This window comes from Zootoca vivipara, chromosome 11, assembly GCF_965207765.1.
Source record: "Zootoca vivipara chromosome 11, rZooViv2.hap1.1, whole genome shotgun sequence".
Classification (NCBI taxonomy): Eukaryota; Metazoa; Chordata; class Lepidosauria; order Squamata; family Lacertidae; genus Zootoca; species Zootoca vivipara.
Genome location: NC_142594.1, coordinates 16,780,450 through 16,804,146, shown reverse-complemented (window position 1 = coordinate 16,804,146; position 23,697 = coordinate 16,780,450). Strand labels below are relative to the sequence as shown.

Genomic DNA, 23,697 nt, shown 5'->3' with positions numbered 1-23,697 from the left:
ACCCCTGAGTCCCCCCCCCCCGAAAAAAGCACTGGTGCTACACAATAGATTTTATTGTTGAACTAGAAGACTAGGTAAGGTGAAGGTAAAGGGGCCCCTGACCATTAGGTCCAGTCTTGTCCGACTCTGGGGTTGCAGCGCTCATCTCGCTCTATAGGCCGAGGGAGCCGGCGTTTGCCCACAGACAGTTTCCGGGTCATGTGGCCAGCATGACAAAGCTGCTTCTGGCGAACCAGAGCAGCACACGGAAACGCCGTTTACCTTCCCGCCGGAGCAGTCCCTATTTATCTACTTGCACTTTGACGTGCTTTCGAAATGCTAGGTTGGCAGGAGCTGGGACCGAGCAACGGGAGCTCACCCCGTCACAGGGATTCGAACCACCGACCTTCTGATCAGCAAGCCCTAGGCCCTGTGGTTTAACCCACAGCGCCACCTGGGTTCCCCACCCCCAGAAAAAAGTACTGGTGCTACACAATAGATTTTATTGTTGAACTAGAGGACTAGGTGGCTAAGGTAAAGGACCCCTTGACGGTTAAGTCCAGTCAAATGTGACTATGGGATTGCGGAGCTCATGTCGCTTTCAGGCCAAGGGAGCCGGCATTCATCCACAGCTAAGGAACCACCAAGGAAAGAAGGCTCAGAGCCCAGAGAGAAGTAGTAGTCAGAAACATCTGAAAGGGGAACTTTTGACTTGAATTTCCTGAGATTTTTTTATCCATGTACAGTGGTGCCTCGCTTAACGAATGCCCTGCTTAACGAAATTTTCGCTTAACGAAAGGTTTTTTCTAGCGGAGGTTGCCTCGCTAGACGAATTCGTTTTCGTCTAGCGAATCGCGGTTTCCCATAGGAATGCATTGGAATTCAATTAATGCGTTCCTATGGGCAAAAAAAAATCCAATGCATTCCTATGGGATTCGCTAGACGAATTTTTTCGTTATAAGAAAAGACCCGTGGAACGAATTAAATTTGTCTAGCGAGGCACCACTGTATTTCTTTCTATTCAAGAATACATCTACACTATTTCTAAACTGGAAATGAATCTTTGTTCTGTTATAACTTTGAGTGCAAAAATTATACTATTAAGTACTACCATGATCTTTCAGATTGCGAAGAATCACAGCTGGTAGGCTATGGGACTTCCACCCTGTTACTAACGAGTCCTCTATTTTCTGAACGTGGGCCCTGAACATGAGCGAAGGAGCTTTCAGAAGCAGATCAAAGGGCAGCAAAGCTGAAGGAATAAAAGAAGAAACTGCATGTGAAACTATAACAAACTTTAAATGAGTGCAGAAACGGCAAGAAGTCTTTCCATTATAGTTGCAGGTGTGAAATTACCTGGTCTTGGTCTGGATCCTGGCAGTCCTATATAATCTCTGTAAAACAGAAAGCATATTGATCATAATTTTTCCAACAATCTTTGTATTAGAAACTCAACGTGGTATTCCGGGTCTGGTCAGTTTCTAGGTGGGAGGTTGCTACCGAGAGGGCCTTCTCAGTAGTGGCACCCACCCTGTGGAACCACCAAAAAAGCAAATTTGCTGGGATGTTATTTTGTGAAGCTTTTTTTAAAAAAAAATACACGAGAAACCTTGATGGTTTTGGCCTTTGCAAGCAAAGATTTCAGAGGTGCCACGCAATCTTAAGTGCTGGTAAGGACATCCAGTGTGATTTCAACATCCTGGAAGATATTTCCTAATTTTGAACATTTCTAAGTTCTGAGGTATTGTACAGTCACAGCTTTGGAGAACTCAAGATTAAAGCTGGCCAAAGATTTTACATTGCAAGCTTACCTTGCGTTAGTCTGTCTTTCAGAAGCGCTGAAGCTTCGTTTTATAATACCTGTAATGAAAGCACAATTGATATATTCTTAATGCTGGAAATATTTTCAGATGCCAGAAATAGATTCAGTCTCCCAACATTTTTATCCTATCATAGCAACTTTTAAAAGAAACTGGTAATGAAAGATAGCTCTAAAAATAAAGTGAACCAATATGTATGCAGTGCATAATGATTCACACAGATTCTAAATATCGCATTTTAATCAGACTAGTGAACCGCGAGAAAATTCTACTAGCTTGCCCAAACAGCTGTGCGCAAACCTACTACATTGCTTTCATTATAAAATGCATTTCTACCCCACTCTTTCCAAAGTATTTTTCAGGCAATAAATGTCTATTTCTTTCCGTCAGTGTCTAAAGAGTCTACTGCAATTTTTACACACCTATCAATTCTTGTATTCTGTTTATTATTTTTGTAACATTGATACTCGAAATAGCACAATATATTATGTTTCTTTTTTTATGTCCCCAAAGGAGCTGTCTTTTGGTGTCTATTGTGTCACTGGTAGAATTAATCTTAAAGTAACTGTATAATGTTAAAGCCCTCTGCTCTATTATCTCACCAATTTTTTTAAAAAAAATTTGATTCTTTTTATAACCATCATTCAATTTATCAAGCACCCACTTTCTTAGTTTAAAACAACTAAAGCAATTATCATCTTTGGCTATTACCTCTCTCCATTATTTTACATATGGTAACATTCTGTTGTCTTCTACTAACGCCGCAAACTTTGCTAATTTATAGAATTTCCAGCCTTAATCTTCCAAAATTTTAATTAAAATTCAGATTTCTAAATGCAGCAGCTACTGCCAAGTATGGAATAGGCATCTTGGAAAAGAAATACAGGATCACAAGTGAAGATATACATGGGAAACAGGAATGGAAGTTTTCTTTGTGTCACTTCGAACCACATCTTATTATAAGACCATTGCAAGAGGCTTTTGACGTCCTGGAGGCCTTAAAGAAAACACCCATGAATTATCATCTCATTGTTGAAAATGTGCAAAACCACAAGAGCCAATCAGATGCATGGATGGTGGAACTGCCTTCATATTAGAATTCCAGGTGTTATATTCATGTGTGGAGCTGGAGGGCACTATCCTGCTCTCCTCCTGCAGTTATCCGGTAAAGGTAAAGGTACCCCTGACCATTAGGTCCAGTCGTGACCGACTCTGGGGTTGTGGCGCTCATCTCGCATTATTGGCCGAGGGAGCCGGCGTACAGTTTCCAGGTCATGTGGCCAGCATGACAAAGCCGCTTCTGGCAAACCAGAGCAGCACATGGAAACGCCGTTTACCTTCCCGCTGTAGCGGTACCTATTCATCTACTTGCACTTTGACATGGTTTCAAACTGCTAGGTTGGCAGGAGCTGGGACCGAGCAACGGGAGCTCACCCCGTTGCAGGGATTCAAACCGTTGACCTTCTGATTGGCAAGCCCTAGGCTCAGTGGTTTAACCCACAGCGCCATCCGCATCCCTCAGTTACCAGGTAGTTCTTAGAAATTCTCAGTCCTATCATTCCTATTTCCTCCACCAGGTTTCCATTTATTTATTGCTTTAATATCAAACATTTCCTACATGGAGTTGAAGGTGATGTACCTAGTTCTCCCTCATCCCATTTTAACTGCACAACAACCTGAGAGGTAGGTTAGGCTAAGTGAGTGGTCTAAGGTCATCCACCAAGCTTCATTGCTGAGTGGGGATTAGACCCCTTTCTCCCAGGTCCTAGTCCAATACTCTAACCCAGGGGTCACGAAACGTTTTCAGCAGGGGGCCGGTCTACTGTCCCTCAGACCTTGTGGGGGGCCGGACTATATTTTGAAGGGGAAAAAATGAACGAATTCCTATGCCCCACAAATAACCAAGAGATGCATTTTAAATAAAAGCACACATTCTACTCATGTAAAAACATGCTGATTCCCGGACCGTCCGCGGGCCGGATTGAAAAGGCGATTGGGCGGCATCCGGCCCCCGGGCCTTAGTTTGGGGACCCCTGCTCTAACCACTACACCATTCTGGCTCTGCATTAGGACAACATTCTACATCATTTAGTTGTTGCAGCATCACCAAACCATTCTTAAAGCCTAACAGCATTCCAATTTATCTTACAGTGTGCAATGAGAATGACATTTATATGAAAGCTGGTACCAATACAATGCCAAGTGCATAAAATAGCAGAGAAATATAAACAGACTAGCAGCCCCCTACCTGGTGTGGCTTGGGAATTCAAAAAAAACCAAAAGACCACTACAGTTTTGAAACTGGCAATTAGAATCAGTGAAGTTGTGAAAGTTTTAGCTCACCCCATCTTGATTCAAAATGGCATCCAAACCTAGATGGGAGACCTGCTCCTTGATATCAGGAACTACAGTCAAACCTCGGTTTGTGACCACAATTCATTCCGGGGAGCCGGTCGCTCCCCGAGGACGTCGTAAACGGAGTGGCTCTTCTGCGCGTGCGTGAAGCGCCGATAGAGTGCTTCTGCGCATGCGCATGCTGCTCAGATCGCTTCTGCGCATCCGCGTGCTGCGCAACCCGGATGTAAACACTTCCGGGTCTGCAGCGGTCGCAAACTGATTGGTTGCAAACCGAAGCGGTCGCAAACCAAGGTTTGACTGTATAATGTAAAACTATGTTTTGATATACGTCCAAATGCATAGAGAACAAGCAGCTTCCCAAAATATATAGTGGATGTAAACAAGGATCAGCAACGGTACCTTAAATTTATCAAGTAAAAGGGCTTGCAGAGGGCCTTCTCAGTAGTGGCACATGCCCTGTGGAACGCCCTCCCATCAGATGTCAAGGAAATCAACATCCATCTGACTTTTAGAAGACATCTGAAGGCAGCCCTGTTTAGGGAAGTTTTTGTTTGATGTTTTATCATGTTTTTAATCTTCTGTTGGGAGGTGCCCAAAGTGTCTGGGGAGGCCCAGCCAGATAGTTGGGGCATATAAGTAAGAAATTATTATTATTATTATTATTATTATTATTATTATTATTATTATTATTTCATAACTGGAGCAGTATCAGAAAACCAACACTGACAGGCTGTAGCCCAAAATGAGAAGCAAAGCGTCAGCCTATTGACACTTTGGAGGCCCAAGTATGCCAAGAGCCAGCTAATATGGCCCACTTGATAGAGTGCTTGACTTGTGCCGAGAAAACGGAGTTCAAACTGCTTTTAAGAATTTAAGAATAGCCTGCTGGATGAGGCCAATGGCCCATCCAGTCCTGCTCTCACAGTGGCCAACCAAACGCTTGTAGAAAACCACCAATCAGGACCCGGGCACAAGAACATCCTCTCCTCTTGTAGCTTCCAGCAACAAGAGCATTACTGCCATAGCATTTTCTGTTTAAATAAAGGTAACATATCATATTTTTTCCAACCCAACAAGGTAAGTAAATCAAATTAGGTTTTAAGCAGAGACCTTATCACAGCTCTCTAGTTACAGATCTGTGTAGCCAAACATTATACGACATGGATAACAGGCGTGCGGAACCTTTGGCACTGAAGATATTGGTGGACTAGAACTCCCATCATCCCTGACCACTTGCTGTTTCTGGGGCTGATGGGAGTTGGAATCCAAGAACAATTCGAGGGCAGCAGGTTCCCCACTCCTGATTTATCGAGGAGGAGGAGACGACACAAAATATTGTGTCCAAATATTCTTTCGTCGGACTGGGTACGCCCTTAACTACATTGAAACACCATAAATCAGTTTTCAGTTGTTTCAAAAGAAGTGAGTCTGGTATGAATAATTTTGTCTGCATTCTTCAAATCTGTTCTCATTATATAGACTTTGCTCAGCTGTCTTTAAAACCTAGCTTCAGTGCGAATTAGAAGGTTGTGATGTGATAGAATTAGAAGGTTGTGATGTGACCGGTCAGAAAGAATACATCATCACAGTAGTATGATAACTAACACCTTCAGAGAATCAAGAGCACTGAAGCTCACCTCCATGCTACGGGTTTTATTTAATGAATTCAGGGCAAGGCACTTGATCTCATTTGTGTCCTATTGGCTGCTCTCCAAGGTAATCTAGGGCACACTGAATAAAAACAATTTCACAGCACACCGTGAAAAAGAGAGACTAGCTAACAAAAGAAAAAAATGTATCTAAAACATTTATTGTTTGGAAAGCTGCACAGTTGATTGTCAAGAGTTGCACTACTCAAAGCAGAGACACTTAGATTTAGCAATTGTTTCCCTTGGCAAATAGAAGGGGGGGGGAAGCATTATTTTTTCTCATTCTTAGCTCTGTTCTATTTGCACTCGTTAGTTCTTTTATGGTATCATAAACACAAACAATAAACCACAGCCCCACTTTTCTTCTCTCAGAGGCAGGCACAAATTGTTCCAAGCACTTGAGCATAATCCATTAAGTGCGAATAAGTTGCTATTAAATTAGGCAGCCGGGGGGGGGGGGGATGACATATTATTTATGCTTGAGCTCAATTTTAGTTTTGTCTGGAACCATTTTGTAACCTAGACCAAGTGGTCAGAAATTAACAAGAGGCTGGAAATGGGACAAAAATGTCTCTAGATCTATACTGGATCATGCCAGCAGACATTGTGCCCTTCCAACATGGAATGGGGCTTACCCACTGACATGTGAAAAGACCTAGAAGTCAGATATGTGTGAAATCAAGTTTTAGATATCTAGTAGACATCCAAGTAATAATCAGGTTTTTTTACAGTGATCACAAGTTGGTTTGGGGGTGGGGGATATTGGATTATCATAAGACAATCTCTCTCTCTCTCTCTCTCTCTCTCTCTCTCTCTCTCTCTCTCTCTCTGTGTGTGTGTGTGTGTGTGTGTGTGTTCCTCTTCCCATCCCTGAACCCCAAATTTCAGTTCAAAGGAGGAGAAGGCACATTGAAACTTGCAAATAGCAATTCATATTTTTATGGGCTAATCATGTAACATTTAGTATATTATGGAAAACTATTGAGGAATCCATGTTTGATTGCTTCGTTAGATCAGCGTTTCTCAACCGCTGTTCCGCGGCACACTAATGCTGGCTGGTGTGCCGCGATGTGCGGCGACAAGAAGGGCGATTTGCATTGTCACGTGCCTGGCGGCCGCCAATACATGACACTGACCCGCCGGAAAGGAAGCCAGCCGGGTCACGACGCGGGGCGAGCGCAGCTCTCAACAGCCACCACCACGGGAGGGTGGTTTTAGACAAACTTAAAGAAGCTGGCTGGATGAGCTCAACCTGAAACTTGCTGAGCAAAGGATTGTGCTGGCAGAGAAATCAGCGGCTTGTGAAGCCTTATTACAGGAGATTGCAACCAACACAGCAATTGGCAAGTGTTTCTTACAGTCATAATTATATAGTCAATATAGGGCGGCACAGAGTTAAATTTTTTAACTTTTTAAATGGTGGTGTGCCTCGTGATTTTTTTCATGGAACAAGTGTGCCTTGGCCCAAAAAGGTTGAGAAACACTGCGTTAGATGTTCATAAAGCTTTCAATAAAATACGTTGTCGGAGTTATTTGTATCTACTCCTGTTGGACTTCGGCAAACTTAAATAGACTGGCCCATCCTGGAGGGCGGGGGCGGGGGGGTTAAACTGGGATTTTGTTTTCATATATTTTTTCCCCTGGTTTTGTAATTGTTTTACAGTGGACGCTCGGGTTGCGAACGTGATCTGTGCAGGAGGCACGTTCGCAACCCACAGTGCCGCGTCTGCGGATGCGCAGATCATGATTTGGTGCTTCTGCACATGCGCCGAAACCCGGAAGTAACCCGTTCAGGTACTTCCAGGTTCGCGCAGTGCGCAACCTGAAAAGACGCAACCTGAAGCATCTGTAACCCGAGGTATGACTGTATAATGGAAATCGGTAAAACTATATTTATTTTCAAAAGTCAAAAAAGGACAGACTCTCAATCTAAACAAAACTTAAGTGACACAGTTTGACAAGGGAGTATAAAGCAGGAAGGTTTTTTAATTGCAGAAAGCAGAAGGAAATGCTAGGAAGCCATAAAAACCACCCAGTCCTACCATAACAAACTCTAGACAATAGCATACAGTACCTAGTGGGATCCATCAATACGTCAGTGTTCATGTAAAACGTAATCTAAAATGTGCGATTCTTCTATAATTATTTTCTGAGCCCTGCAGCGCTACAGTTCTAGAAATGTTGACTAGAATTAATGAGTTTATAGGTAACTGGGGAGACCTTATTATTTTTGTCAATGTGAGCAAAGGGTCTCAAGCAAAGAGATAGGTGGCATTCAAATAATGTTGTTATTGTTGTTGTTTTTTAAAAAACCTATATAGATCAATGTGGCAATTAAAACTGCATGATCAAACACTTTATCTGTCACAACAGTTATTGGATCCACTTGATCAGACCTCACGTATGAGAGAAAGCTGATTGCCTAAAAGGGAGCTGATGCTTTCTAAAACATTATCACAAAGGTGTAAAGAGGCAGAAGCTGGCTTTAAAGGCAGGCTATTATTTCTAATTTGGGCAGGTAGTTAAATTGCCATAAGTATAAATTGCCATAAGTATAAATATATTCTGTATCTAAGAGGGTGGGGGGGGGGAGTGCCAAATGTAAGATTATTAATACATCTGAAAAATGTGATTCTGAAAGGAAATTAGTGGGGGGAGCATCCCACAAACGTTAGCTTTAAGTATTCCTAATAGACATTTATATTCATGTGAACATTTTACCAAAGAATGAAATTCCAAAAGACCATAACCATCCTAAAGTTTTCATATAATGTCTATATTCACAAATAATAATAATAATAATAATAATAATAATAATAATAATAATAATAATATATTTATACCCCACCCATCTGGCTGGGTTTCCCCAGCTACACTGAGCGGTTTCCAACAAAATATTAAAATACAATAGTCTGTTAAACATTAAAAGATTCCCTAAACAGGGCTGCCTTCAGATGTCTTCTAAAAGTCTTGTAGTTGTTTTTCTCTTTCACATCTGGTGGGAGGGCGTTCCACAGGGCGGGTGAAGGCCCTCTGCCTGGTCACCTGTAACTTGGCTTCCTGCAAGGGAACCACCAAAAGGCGCCTGGCGCTGGACCTCAGTGTCTGGGATGAACAATGGGGGTGGAGATGCTCCTTCAGGTATACTGGGCCAAGGCCGTTTAGGGCTTTCAAGGTCAGCACCAACACCAATTGTGCTCAGAAACGTACTGGCAGCCAATGTAGGTCTTTCAAGACCAGTGTTATGTGGTCTTGGCGGCCGCTCCCAGTCACCAGTCTAGCTGCCGCATTCTGGATTAGCTGTAGTTTCCGGGTCACCTTCAAAGGTAGCCCCACATAGAGCGCATTGCAGTAATCCAAGCGAGAGATAACTAGAGCATGCACCACTCTGGCGAGTCAGTCTGCGGGCAGGTAGGGTCTCAGCCTGCGTACCAGATGGAGCTGGTAAACAGCTGCCCTGGACAAAGAATTGACCTGCACCTCCATGGATAGCTGTGAGTCCAAAATGACTCTCAGGCTGCGCACCTGGTCCTTCAGGGGCACAGTTACCCCATTCAGGATCAGGGAGTCCTCCACACCTGCCTGCCTCCTGTCCCCCACAAACAGTACTTCTGTCTTGTCAGGATTCAACCTCAATCTGTTAGCCGCCATCCATCCTCCAACCGCCTCCAGGACCTTCACCGCCTTCACTGGTTCTGATTTGAAAGAGAGGTAGAGCTGGGTATCATCTGCAAACTGATGAACACCCAGCCCAAACCCCCCGATGATCTCTCCCAGTGGCTGCATGTAGATGTTAAAAAGCATGGGGGAGAGGACAGAGCCCTGAGGCACCCCACAAGTGAGAGCCCAGGGGTCTGAGCACTCATCCCCCACCACCACTTTCTGAACACGGCACAGGAGGAAGAGCAGAACCACTGTATAACAGTGCCCTAGCTCCCAGCCCCTCTAGAAGGATGTTATGGTCGATGGTATCAAAAGCCGCTGAGCGATCCAGCAGAACTAGGAAACAGCTCTCACCTCTGTCCCTAGCCCGCCGGAGATCATCGGCCAGTGCAACCAAGGCAGTTTAAGAAATAAATTTCATTAAACAAATTTAGCAAGACAAGTTATCAAACAATATAATCAATTACATTTCCCCCCTTTTTATTCCCTCCCCTCCCTCCCTCCCCCACCTCCTCGAGACTTCCCTCAGCTCCCCTCTCTGATTTGTTAGAACATATGATTTTCTGCATGTAATAAAATTGTACATGTCATTACTTTATCTGTCATGTGTTCTACCAATAAATTTGTGAATGTTTATTCAAAACCTACCAAGGAGTCCAAGTCCTTTTTCTAAGTTCTCATGCTCTAAACCATAGCTATGACTAACCACTTTTAACCAAGTAAGCTCGGTAGCTGAAAACCGAAGTGAACTTCTCTGATTTTATCCCCCCATCTATATCAGCAAGCAAATTCTACACAACACTGACATCAGTTTTATCTACAAAGACTTACCTGATACGTATATCTATCACCCGCTTTTTTAAAAAAGGGTCTGAATTGCAAGGGCTGGACTAGATGACCCTCATGGTCCTTTCCAACTCTACAATTCTATGATTCTATGTTTCTCTGATTGCCAAACATATAATTGTTATAACAGAGTCCAATAGCATACTTCACCTTTTCGAGTAGGCCATAGCTTACATCTTCCCATTATTACATTTTCTCCTTGCAATGGCAATGCTGGTGTTATACAAAATGAATACTGTTTCAACATACGAAGCTTGAATTACTACAACGCCACTGTGAACCAGGGCTCATTTCTCAAATCACAACTACATACATCTTGACCAAGGTCAGTGTTACAGCTTTGCTGGTGCAAGGGCTTTCTGTATGTGCAACAGAATTTCCTCTTGTGCAGAAGTCTCCCTTGGCTTCTTTTGAACTCAAAATCAGCTTAGGAGAGTTGGGGGACCCACCCGAGCAGACTGAGGGGTGGGGCACGAGGGGAGGAGAAGAAATGGAAGTCTTGCTGTGCCAGAACCCAACTGGCATAGCAATGGATACAACCCTATGTCTTTAAAAGCCACACTGTCTCAACTGTGCCCTGTTTCCATTGGTTTAAAATCCAATGGCCAGAAGCTTTTTTTGAATCCAACCCATGGGAGAAGCTTCTCTGGATGCAACCCATTGACTCAAGTGTTCCTGCAGGCATAGGAAATGAGCAGGGAAAGGATGCTACCAGAAACGCAGAAGTTCAGCCTTGGAATATCTTTGCTCATATGAATTTGCTTCAAAATAAGAGCATTTCCTGTGAGCCAAAGTGCCTGATGTTGCTCTCCTTCCATCCGGGACGACTACATTTGACTCCCCTGCTGAAAACTCTAGACCAGTCATACTTCCACCTATGACTCACACACCTGTGTCAATACATGCTCAGATCCGTAAGTAAAAATGTTGGCAATTAGAACTCTTGCTTAAAGGAACTTACCAAATGCTGATTCTTTAAGAGGACTTGAACTAGAACTGCTGGAATTATCTGATACGTCCAGTTCATCATCTAATTCTGAGAAGACATCTGTACATAAAAGCGGAAACAAACCTTTCTATCCAACTCCAATCAATCATTTTATTTGCATGCCACCTTTCCAAAATCAAAACCATGCTCAAGGTGGCTTGCAACATATAAAAAAAATGACATAACTACAAACATGACAAAAGTAGTCATAAGCAATAAACAAAACATCAAAAAGTACACTACAGAAATCATCCAGAATAAAGATATAAAAAATAAGAGGAACAACAAACCCCCCCCCCCCACCAACACCTCCCGACAATAACCCAGCATGGTGGAAGTACTAAAAATGCTCATTCTGCTCATTCATCACTACCTTTTTCTGAGTTTTCTAAAGTGCAGTTATCATCCGACAAGGTTAAATCGCAAGTTTTCTCTTCATCTTTTCCAGAAGTTAGTTGGAAGTTTTCAGTCAAAAGATCTGTATTTTCAGAAAATTCGCTTTTTAAACTGGCTGCTCCACTGCTACTGCTGCTAAGGCTCGATTTCTCATAATGTTCCTACAAAAGAGAACAGAAATGGTTTCCTTTGACTGTGTGGCTTTGAGAAGTACAACCTGGGTACAGTGTTCAAGCAACACAATTCATTTCCCTCAGTTTCTTTTAAGAGCCATTAGAAACTCTGCTAACATAGAATTGGTATACAAAAATGGCTGGTTCAAAACATGTTTCAGATACGCTATATGATCTTGATTACTGATTTTAATCTGTAAGGGAATTAATTCAGCAGATAACCTTGCTGCGTAAAAGCACCTGATGTTGAGAGGTTAACTTGTTTTTTTGATCAATTTCAAACATGATTCTGCCTTAGCAGGTTGCTTCTGATTTGCTGGTTTTTTAGCTCCTTTTGTTGGATTTTCACAGTAACAGCCTCAGCAATTTCCCCGCGACGGGGTGAGCTCCCGTTGTTCGGTCCCAGCTCCTGCCAACCTAGCAGTTCAAAAGCACGTCAAAGTGCAAGTAGATAAATAGGTACCACTCCGGCGGGAAGGGAAACGGCGTTTCCGTGCGCTGCTCTGGTTCGGCAGAAGCAGCTTAGTCATGCTGGCCACATGACCTGGAAGCTGTACACCGGCTCCCTCAGCCAATAGAGCGAGATGAGCGCCGCTACCCCAGAGTCGTTCGCGACTGGACCTAATGGTCAGGGGTCCCTTTGCCTTTTAAGCAGAGGAACATTTGCTCCTTGTGTGTTCTAAGCCAATGACACTCCCCACTAATAGAGAGAACTAGAATTGCAAATGAAGCTTTCACAGTCCCGAGCAGTGTTAAATAGAGGGGAACACTTTGGTGGCTGCACACATGGGGTTTCCTCTCTTCAAGCTTGGAGAGCCAGTTAGCCATATTAGATATATGGGTGCATGCTTGGAAGCCTGATAACGTTATATGACACACCAGTGACAAGCATGAGAGCGGGCCGATGCACTCCTACATACACAGTATGTCTGCACTCCCAGTTGGGCAGACTGGTCCAACGGTCCCTTGCACTCACATAATGCTCTATTATATGTGACAATGTAATTGAAGGCATTTGCTTACCTGAGATAATACAGCAAGCTGGTGGTGACATGTGACTGCATTTCGATTGGCCTCCATGAAATATCTCTGGGTACGCCTCCTCTCGCGTTCCAATTTCCTCTCCAAGACAAGCTGGGAGGTTGATAAGCTGTCTAAATACTTCATCATCACATTTGGTATCAAGGAACTGACCTCTACAATGTCAGGGCGACTCTCTGCATCCGGGGTCAAGCACCTATTGGGGGGGGAGAATTCATTATTTAAACAAACTATGATGGTGACTAGCTGCTTACCGTAACTGTAATTCTTCGAGTGGTCACCTGTGATATGCATTATGCATTCTGTGTATTTTTTTAAAAAAAATCTAAAGGAAATCAACATTTTGTTTATTCGCCGCTGTAAAGCTCTTAAGGATGTGACTTATTTCTTTGCTTTGTACAGATTTCTTTTTGTGCTACGAATTCAGGAATAATTTTCATTTTAGGGATGCCCATAAAAACAATTACCAGGCTCATTTTAAAATGATCTCTCATAATTAAATCCACCATCGTGTTTCCATTCTTGCACTTTTAAAGCTCATTCCTTTCTTCTTCTGTGTTGCTATCTGTTTATATCTTAGGTGAGAACAATGTCAATTGTCAGCAAAGTGGTTATTGTGATAACCAGAATGGCATCTCTAGCAAATTACAGCGTCACACCAAGTAAGTAAATATTAATGGAATCAGCTGATTGCATGCTTCTTTTAATACCACCACTTAAGATCACTGCAAATATACTACAGCCTGTGCTCTGTTTAAAGAAGTATGTGAACTTTAGACCTCTTCTTGCTAACTCCCAGTCATGTGACCGTTTCCTCTACCAGATTTCCTACCCCTTTCATACTTGCTCACCTTCCATTCAAAAGGACCTTTTCCACAAGACACTTACTTTTTAATGACCGCCGAAACCTTTTCAGAATAGGCACCCTCTGGGACTGGCTCATAGGCAGATTCAACTATCTGCAAAATAAATGAATACTTTGCTGACAACAGGAGAAAAATTTCATGTTGTGGATAAATTAGGTTTCAATTTGCCCCTTGAACAACATGGCACACAATCAACCTATCTTCACAATGCCCTTGTGGCACGTATATACAATGAATTTGACTCATATGCACATATCACACTCCAAAATATACAAAGCAATTTCCATGCAGAAAGTTCATCCAAAATTCCCCCGAAACACTAATGATGATCCTGCCTTTAATCATTTTTTTTTTAAGTTGTTAAGCCAATTTACACGTCCACAGACAGAAAAGCAGGGTACAGCTAATAAATCAATTCTAGTCAATCGGGAATTTCATGACTGAGACCCACCAGTTTCTCTACTGAGTACCTTTGATTTTTAGCAAAATTTATTCTTTATTGAAACTTATCAAGAACTTGCTTGATTTTGAAGCCCCTGGAATTTGCAGAGTCCTTTTGCTAGTCTAGACTTTGAGGGATTGCAAATACCACCACCACCACCCGCCCAAAAAGTGAACACGTTATAAAGTTCAGTAATAATAATAGTAACTTGCTTGTGATTGCTTGATGTGAAATGTGTCTCAATTTAAGGAGGTGGATGTGGGGAGACAAGAAAGACATAATAAGACCTATTTGTGAATATAATGTGTCAAGAGTCAGAGCAGGGAAGCAGGAAGATAACCTCAATCCAACGCTGGGAGCTAGGCTCATTCCCTAGTCTATACCAATACAGCAACCATCAGAACTGCTTCTCTGATACTGCTGTAATGTCCATGTGTGATGAGGAAACACTCCATTCATAAAAGTGCATGAACATGCAAAGGTAAATGGCTTCAACTAGCAAACCTGCATACTTTAGTTGCTAAGGAGAGCATGTTGGTGCTGTAAAATGGAGGGTTGAGAGTTGCCATCTGGTAAAGGACGCATCCTGCAGCCCAGACATCAGCCTTCTCGCCATATGGCTCGCTCTTCACAACTTCAGGGCTAGGCAAATAAAAGCAAAATTCAAAAAAAAAATCCATAACGGAGATAGAACAGGTCACAATATTATTCTCAGGGAAGAGGCTACTACCTGCCTCACAAATCCATCTTTAGGGGAAATACTAAGCAATTTCAGAGTTTGCAGACGGCATCGTTCGCACATCAGAATGTTTATAAACGCTTACAACACAAAATGTGATAACTGTGTCTGAGGCTGTGTGCTTACATGTTCATATCTGCCTAAACAGATGCAAACCCCCCCCCCAAAAAATCCCTATTTTTTAATCAGCCAGATGGTATTGCAATATTAAATAAATTGGACTTCGCTACAATTTCCTTACATGTGTAGGACATAGCCACGATCCACCCCACTAATCCTTCCTCTTTACTACTCTCTCAGCAAATCTTTACCATGGACATAAGATTAAATAACTTCCAGGGGACTAATTACCCAAGTCCAAATTTACCCACTAAGAGGTCTTTATTCCTATTTGCAGGAAATACTGTCTTAACTTCATGCAAGAGGTTGGAACTGATGATCTTCAGATGCATTCCACTTCTGTATTTATTGCTTTCCAGTCAATATCACAAATGCAAATCAATTTTTCCCCTCCTCCTCCCATCTTCGGCCAAGCTAATGTAATTTAGTCAACTGAAGCCTTAAATCAGTCATTCTTTTCCGCCAGCCAATGCCTTTTAAATCAAATAATGCATGATTTATGTTCCTCCCTCCTCCCTAAAATCTTTTTTGTCAGAATTATTCACATAATTCACATTTCATCTACTTCACTCACCGTTTAAAAAACAGTTTGAAAATTGACAAAGTTCTCATTGATGCCTGTCATGTGCCTGTCTCACAAATTCTAAGGGTTTTCTCCCCCTCCCTTCTCCTTCTCCTCCCCCACCCCATACAAAAGGTTCAGAGAAGCAAGCTAATTAAGGATGGTACTGCTATGATCTGTGCTTGGCAAACTGGAGAGATACAGCTGGCTTTGTTTTCCATAAGGAACATATGGCAATGAAGTTATATGAAATGTTCCCTTACAAAAACAAGCCGAGGGGGGAGCAGGTAGCGAGCGAGAGAAGAGTAACACTTTTATTATGACCAACTAAGACAGATATTTAACAGTGAAAAAATGTTCAGGTCTCCCAAAATTCTTCTGGAAGCTGAGCTGAGCATGGTGTCCTGAGAGGTACTGGAGCAGACACACAATAATGTCAGTCCCTCCTGCCTTTGAAAAATAAAATCTAGCATTTAACCAGTGGCATAGCATGGGTTGCCAGTGCCTTGGGCAGTGCAGAGAGGGGGTGAGAGGGAGGGAAATTGGACGGAGTACACATGTTCATTCAACTGCTTAAGGCAGAGGTTTTCAACTTTTTTGAGTTCATGGCTCCCTTGACCAACTACATTCTTTCTGCGGCACCCCTGTGGGGATCAGGAGCCCGGTTATGTCACCCCTTGCCTGCAGAGCTGGCAGCCTCTCACCCTTTTTTGAGTACACTCCCTTGTGGAGCATTCCCTCAGCCTCCTTTCCTTGGGAGCTGCTGCTGCCCCTGGTCTCTGAGCTGCCCCCCCCCATCCCAAAGAGAGGTGACTCCTCACGCTGCCCCACAGCAGCCTGGGACTTGTCTGCCCATTCCCAACTGCAAGGACTGGCAGGCTGGGCTTGCTTGCTTACTTACTTACTCCGAGGACGCTTTAGCTCCTGGCAACCACCACCCCTGGCCAGCCCCAGAGGTACCCTTTGCCTGGGCAGCTTGTAGCCAAGGCTGCTGCAACAAACAGCTGTGCAAGACTTTGGGAGGCGGAGACGCGAGAGGGAATCAGAGGAGGGAGGGAAGGAAAGAAGGATAGAGGCCAGTGTTGCCCGCAGCACTCCTGACAATCATTCAAGGCACCTCAGTGTGCCATGGCACACTGGTTGAAAACCACTGGCTTGAGGCATCTGCGTCACTCAGGAGACTGCAGTCGCAGAGTTAAGAAAAGAAGAGCCGTTCCATTGTCTGGAGAGGTCACTTCCTGGTTCGCATGGAGAAGCCGTTTTCATCGCAGCCCAGCGACGGAAGTGTGTGGCTCTTTTGAGGCAGCAGCGGGTGTCAGAATTTTGCACCCCTAACAAAATTTTGCGCCCTGGGCAACCGCTCCTGTGGTGCCCACCCACCCACCCCAATAGTACGCCACTGCGGTTAGCATCGTCTCCAGCAATAACTGAAACTTGCGAGGCAGGGACAGAAATAAAGGGAAACAGGGTAGTCTTTCAGCTGTCAAAGCTGGAAATTATTAAATGTAGGGGATGTACTAGGTAAAGGGTCAACCCAAGCATTAGCAGCCAGCAAGGTAGCTCTCCTGACTTCCCAAAACTGTGTGTTCCTGCTGCTTACTGAGAAGGATAAGGCACTGGGGGACTCGGCCTGGAGTGAACACAGAAATTGGGAGCACCAGATTTGCGCCACTGCTGGGAGAACACCATGCCAAACTCTCTGCTGCCTTGCTCATCCCCGTCTCAGAAAGCAGCAGCTATATGCAGTGTTGGAAATCCAGGAGAGCAATACAGCTGCACTGCACCACCAGCTGGTACTGAATGCCACCCAAATGAGATAGTATTACCTCAAGACTGGAGGGACAGTATTAACCTAATAGTTGCAGCCAGGGCTTTTTTTCAGCCACACCTCGCCGGAACTCAGTTCCAGCACCTATCAGGTGGGCCCCATTGACATTCTAAGACAGGCATCCCCAAAGTCGGCCCTCTAGCTGTTTTGGGACTACAACTCCCAACATCCCTAGCTAACAGGACCAGTGGTCAGGGATGATGGGAATTGTAGTCCCAAAATATCTGGAAGGCTGAGTCTGGGGGTGCCTGTTCTAAGAGAACAAGGGAGGTGTTCATGTTGAGTTATGGCACCTCTTCTTCTAGAAAAATAGCACCAGTTGCAGTCAAGCTCTATCTTCCTACGACAGAAAATAGTCTTTAGCTTTAAGAGCTTCCTCTCTTGAGTGACCAAAATCAGTATTCTACACACACAAGTAAATCACTGGTAGCCTTATGGGCCCATTAGGAAAGAAGCCATAATAGGGAATAGCTTAATTCGGACCGACTGAAATGTCCCCAAATAGTAAGGAAACTTTTGAGTTCTCCGGAACAAAGGAGAGAGGATTCTTCAGGGACTGAAGACCTGAAAGCTGAGAGTTCAGGTTTTGAGTGGCAGACAGTAACTACCTGCTGAGAAAAGCTATGTCAACCTACATCCAAAATTAAAGAAGCACCTCCACAATTCAGGTGGTGGTGGGGTCTCTACAGTGTGAAAACTCTGTACTGAAAGGTGATGTTTAGCTCTGGTGTTGCCGTTCCACAAATCTGTGTGCTTTTGAATATCACAAGCATTTGGCAACTGCCCCCGAGTGGGATCCGCATGGTGGACTGAATTTAGTAATAGAATTCTGCACTACAGTAAAGTGGCTTTAGCCAAGAAGCATGTGATTAACATATGAATTAGGTGTTGGATAGTTAAGTCAATTGGATTTTACAAACGCTATATGCACGGTAATTGCAATATTTGCTTCAGCACCTTGTATTCAAGCAGGAAGATTCCTACTTCACTAGTATTCTGGTGAAGATAGATTAGCATATCCTTTGCTAAACAAATAGTTGCAGCAAGAACAAAGCCAGATTAGTTGGACATTTTTCAATTTAATTCTTTTCATTTTCTCTAAACAGACTGAGCCGTGCTCTGTGTTTTCTCTGAAAGGACTCCCGCATCTGCTACTCTTACGCAGAAATTGTATTTTTTTATTTAATAACAAATCTTCTTGAATGCTAAACTCAATCTTAAAATGAGTTTGGCAGTTGAACAAAAAATTTGCAGCAGCACAGAAGATAATTTAATCTTCCAAGTATTTTGTTATGGGATCCACGTTTATGAAAATGACTTGGAAATACAGAAGAATGTATATATGTAGTACAAATTACAGAAATATCGAAAATAAGTTGATATCCTTGGAAAGCTATGTCATAATGCTATTTATAGAACAGGATTTTTTTTTCCTTACTGATTTGTTTTCACGGAAACCATCATTCTTAAGGCTTAAACCTTTCCAATTTTATTCTGTTAATGTTTTATTACAATATTTACATAAGTTTCATTTTAATAAGGCTGTGGAGACAGGTTTTCTCCCGGCTAGATTGCTGATGAGCTAACTGATAGTATGTAACTTGTTTTCAGACTGTCTTACAAGAGATGCTCAACGGTACAGGATTAGCTTGTGTAAATATTAGTTTTCAACGGATGATTCTTTGTGCAAAGGTCATAATAAAAGCAATTACTGTGGGGGTGATATACTGATGATATTAGAGGATTTTGTAAGGCAAGGAAAGTTTTAAGGCTGAAATGGGCTAAGCCCAGATTGAACAGCCTGTGTCGAAGAGTTCAGCCTTCCAAGGAAGAGCTTCCAATCAAAAAGCACACTTCAAATGGCAAAAAACACACACCCTAGACTTGGCTCGGAAACTTCTAAAGAACCCCTCTTCTTGTGTCTTCTGTTAACTCAACATGTAGTTCTGCCTCTATTTCTTTTTTTGCTGTTATTTACCTAGCCAGTCCCTGAGATCATCTTCTGAGGCCCTCCTTTGTGTGTCTCCACCTCGAGAGGTCCAGAGGGTGGCAACAAAAGAACGGGGCCTTCTCTGCAGTGGCTCCCCATCTATGGAATGCTCTCCCCAGGGAAGTTCGCCTGGCACCTTCATTACACACCTTTTGGCGCCAGGCAAAAATGCTCATTTTTAACCAGGCCTTTGGTTGATCTTATTGACATCCAACACCTTTTTAGAATGTGGCTTTTTCGGGGAGGGGGGATTCATTGGGTCACTGCTATTGGTTTGATTTTATATGCTGTGGTCTTGTTGTGAACTGCCCTGAGACCTCTGGGTATAGGGCGGTGTATAAGTTGAAAAATATAATAATAATAATAATAATAATAATAATAATAATAATAATAATAATACTGCACATGGCTCTCTATTTTCAGAGTTTGAAACGTGGCTTTCTTTTTTATCTGTTCTTCCAGGCAGAATTGTGGGCAGTTTTAACTCGATATTATTTACATCAAGCGTAGCCAAAGTGGGGCTCTGCAGATGTTGTTCAACCCTCACAAGCCACCCCAGCCTGCATGGATAATGGTTAGGGATAATGGGAGAAGCATCTCCAACAACATCTGGAAGGAACTATGATGGTTCCATGATGGATCTCTCTTCTTCCCTCTGTTTTACAGAAAGAAGTGATGGCATTACTTGTGCTGATGGAAACATATTTGCTTATCATTGTGTAGCATATGCAGTAATTATATTCCTTATAGTTTGCTGAAAGCTTCCAGTGCAAAGAGTAATGAAAAGTGTCAGTTGATTTTCCAAAGGTAAAATGTATTCCTAGGAAGAGGACAGAGAGCACACACGAAAATTAAAGATTATGAAACAGATAAGCAACAACAGCTCAATCAGGCTGGGAAATATACAGAGAACAATCGGGGGAAGGCTGAAAGCTTTGCTTTAAGAAATCGAAGGTTTCAACTAGATGGTGAAAGTTAAACATGGGTGGAGCAAGGTGGGCATCTTTAGGGGAGGAGATCAATGAGATGGGTACCATAACAGAGAAGGTCTTGCCATGTGCAAGATTGCATTGCTCCTTGCTTGGTTTCTGATCACTGCTGGGGGTTCTGCTTTCTTTAAATGTGATTATATGCAGTGCTGGGTAAGGGGAGGAAATGGATAATTCCATGGTGCCCCAGAGGCAGGAATGACTTGGAGGTCTGGGCCACCCCTGCTCCTGGAGTCTGGGCACAGAGATCCTCAAATCGCTGCCTAACAGCTGAGTGAGCAGAGAAGAGAGAAAGAAAAAGCAGCGTACAACTCACAGGTGAAATCCGGGAGTCAATAATCAACTCTGCTCTCCCACAAAAGGCAGAATTGAAACTGGCCAGAAGGATCTACCCCATTTCAGATGGGCATGTAGTTTCATTTTCAGTTCTGACTTTGCCTTCTACGCTGTATGCTTCACTCCTTGCTGACTGAGAAGCCACACACAAAAGACTGATGAAGAAGTTACTTTGCATTTCTTTGTTTTGCCCTCCCACGTCATGGGGAAAATTCCTTCCCCTCATGCCGCAAGAACACTGCTGTGAATGTTATCAAATATTCACTGGAAAATGTGGCTCTCTCAGATTCTTACGTTAAAAGCAACACCTGAATGCCAATAGAGCCAATACTTGATTCGCTGCAAATTGTGCTCATTTATTTGTGTTTATGTTGCACTCTGCAAACACTCTGTTTTTGTTGCAATGTGTAAAACAATTTTATTTCACTGCCGTGGCTCAATAAATATTTCTTCTTATTGCTCGTTAAAACAGAGAACTTATAAACTGTACCTCCAGAGCCTATAAAATGCAATTATCTCACTTCTATGGAGCCATTATGTAATTTTTTGCAGAAACTATTGTCTCTACAATAGACCCAGGAGGTCTAGACTGGCAAACAATCCCCAAACATGGGGATGGAGAAAGTTATTTTCTTGGCCCTATAGCAAGAACAACGTCAGTTTCAAGTGGGTTCGCTTGGTCTGTAGTTGCTTTTGTCTTAACTAGTCATTCTAGCTGAGAGCCAACGGATCACACAATTAATTCCTTACAACCAAATGCTCTTTTAGCTTGCTTTTTGGGTCATAGGTCATATTTTGGGCATCACACCTATAACGTATATGGGCTTCTCGATTGCAGGGTTCAGAGTCCCAGATTATGGATGGTAATAATAATAATTTTATTATTTATATGCCGTCCATCTGACTGGGTTGCCCAAGGCATTCTTGGTGGCTTCCAACAAAATATTAAAACATAAAGGTAAAGGTACCCCTGACCATTAGGTCCAGTCGCGGACGACTCTGGTGTTGTGGCACTCATCTCACTCTATAGGCCGAGGGAGCTGGTGTTTGTCCGCAGACAGCTTCCTGGTCATGTGGCCAACATGACTAAACATAAAGACCCTCAAACATTAAAAAACCTCTCTGTACAGAGCTGCCTTTGGATGTCTTCTAAAAGTCAGATAGATGTTTATCTCCTTGGCATCTGAAGGGAGGGCATTCCACAGGGTGGGCACCAGTGCCAAGAAGGCCCTCTCCCTGGTTCCCCGTAACCTCACTTTTCTCAGTGAGGGAACCACCAGAAGGCCCTCAGCTCTGGACCTCAGTGTCCAGGCTGAACAACGCGGGTGGAGACGCTCCTTTAGGTATACTGGGCCGAGGCCATTTAGGGCTTTAAAGGTCAGCACCAATACGTTGAATTGTGCTCGGAAATGTACTGGGAAGTCAAGAAGAGAAAGCCAATCACCCATTTTTTTAAAAAAAATGTAGTATAAACACCGACAATTGGCAAACACTTGCCTGCGAGCGCTCCAATTGGAGAACAGCCTTTACCAAAGGTGTCGTGAGCTTTGAAGACACTCGAACTCAGGACGCAAGGGAGAAACGTGCTAAGAGGAAGGCACGCTTGGCAAATCCACACCGTGATCAACTCCCGCCCAGAAACCAATGTCCCCACTGTGGAAGGACGTGTGGATCCAGAATTGGCCTCCACAGTCACTTACGGACTCATTGTTAAAACCGTGTTTATGGAAGACGTTCTTACTCGGCCATGAGTGATCACCAAAGGAGAAGAAGAAGATATGGCTAAGATCCCTGGGTCTGTTTTATATGTAGCTGAGGGAAAGGGAAAGGGTATTGTCGTGGGCCGGACCCCTGAGAGAACAACAAATGTCATATTAAGAATGTCTCTTTTGTCTTTTAAATTAGCAAGAATGGGGTGGGGGGGGCCACTGTTATGCAAAGCATTCCTCTGTAAGACATATTGGCATGCATGTTCCCATCATTTAGTGAGCACCACACTATCATGACCACGAGAAAGCCAACTGATAGGACTGAAAGAAGCTTCTAAGGAATATAGTAAAGCAACTGGGAGCCATGGGAGCCAATCTGAGGTGAACAGCAACAGCCTATTCAGATGACCACATTTACACACATATTTCCACCATTCAGTGGGTATGTCGCCAACAATAGAGCAAGAATTTCTCACAGTTAAGATGTCTACTGCTACGGCAAACTGACACATTCTTCGAAACATGCTCCGGGAGCAAGCTTATATAACCCGTCTGTGAAAGTTCCCAAGTGTGGGAAATCAACTTCTGGGATTAGGAAAAGCAAGACAATTCTGTGCATTAGATTGTACATAACTGGGCAACTTTAACAGAGCTACAAGGAAAGTGGGAATTAGAAGAAGTCTATGCCTCCGAGAATTGAAGGTTCTAATTACTGTTAGAGTAGATACTGTAGTTAATTAGCAAAAAAAATGAAGTGTGATAGCATGTTGAGATTTGCCTATTTTCACATGAATTTAGATATATTTACTTCCGTGCACTTTAAAATGAGATGGCGTGTCATAATATGCTTTACTCAAAAAGAATTAAAAAGCCAAACATATCCCAGGAAAATTAACTGTCTGAATCAAACTGCCGCTCCCTATATAAGGGCTACATTATATTTGGGGCCACTAATCACCATTTTAGCAGCAAGTTTGCAGACCTAAAGGACTTTTCTTCTTCTTACCAGGAGTAGAGAATTGTTCCGACAATTGAGGTAAGCTTGCTGTTTTCCTGTTTCTGCTTTGCAAGACCAAAGTCAGCTGGAAATAAAATAAAGCAAATTTATTTTCCTTCAACAGGTTCAATTATTGATTATAGCTGGAGCAAAAAAAAAAGTTCACTCCTATTTGATATATTATCCCCACCACCTCATTTATGCAT

General features: G+C 43.0%; 1 protein-coding gene across 4 annotated transcripts in view; it reads right to left on the bottom strand.

Moving 5' to 3' along the window:
- NEK10 (NIMA related kinase 10) overlaps positions 1-23,697 on the bottom strand; it is a 107,491-nt gene that overhangs the window by 26,050 nt on the left and 57,744 nt on the right. For 3 of the 4 annotated variants that reach the window (XM_060280658.2, XM_035130104.3, XM_088653933.1), the window contains exons 23-31: positions 23,501-23,576; positions 14,734-14,863; positions 13,802-13,872; positions 12,896-13,109; positions 11,677-11,860; positions 11,277-11,363; positions 1,791-1,839; positions 1,336-1,373; positions 1,091-1,231 (exon numbers count right to left, since the gene is read on the bottom strand). In XM_060280658.2, the coding sequence (XP_060136641.1) occupies positions 1,091-1,231; positions 1,336-1,373; positions 1,791-1,839; positions 11,277-11,363; positions 11,677-11,860; positions 12,896-13,109; positions 13,802-13,872; positions 14,734-14,863; positions 23,501-23,576 (990 nt within the window). The remainder of the gene's footprint in view (positions 1-1,090; positions 1,232-1,335; positions 1,374-1,790; positions 1,840-11,276; positions 11,364-11,676; positions 11,861-12,895; positions 13,110-13,801; positions 13,873-14,733; positions 14,864-23,500; positions 23,577-23,697) is intronic. The other variant, XM_035130103.3, reaches the window with a different exon arrangement.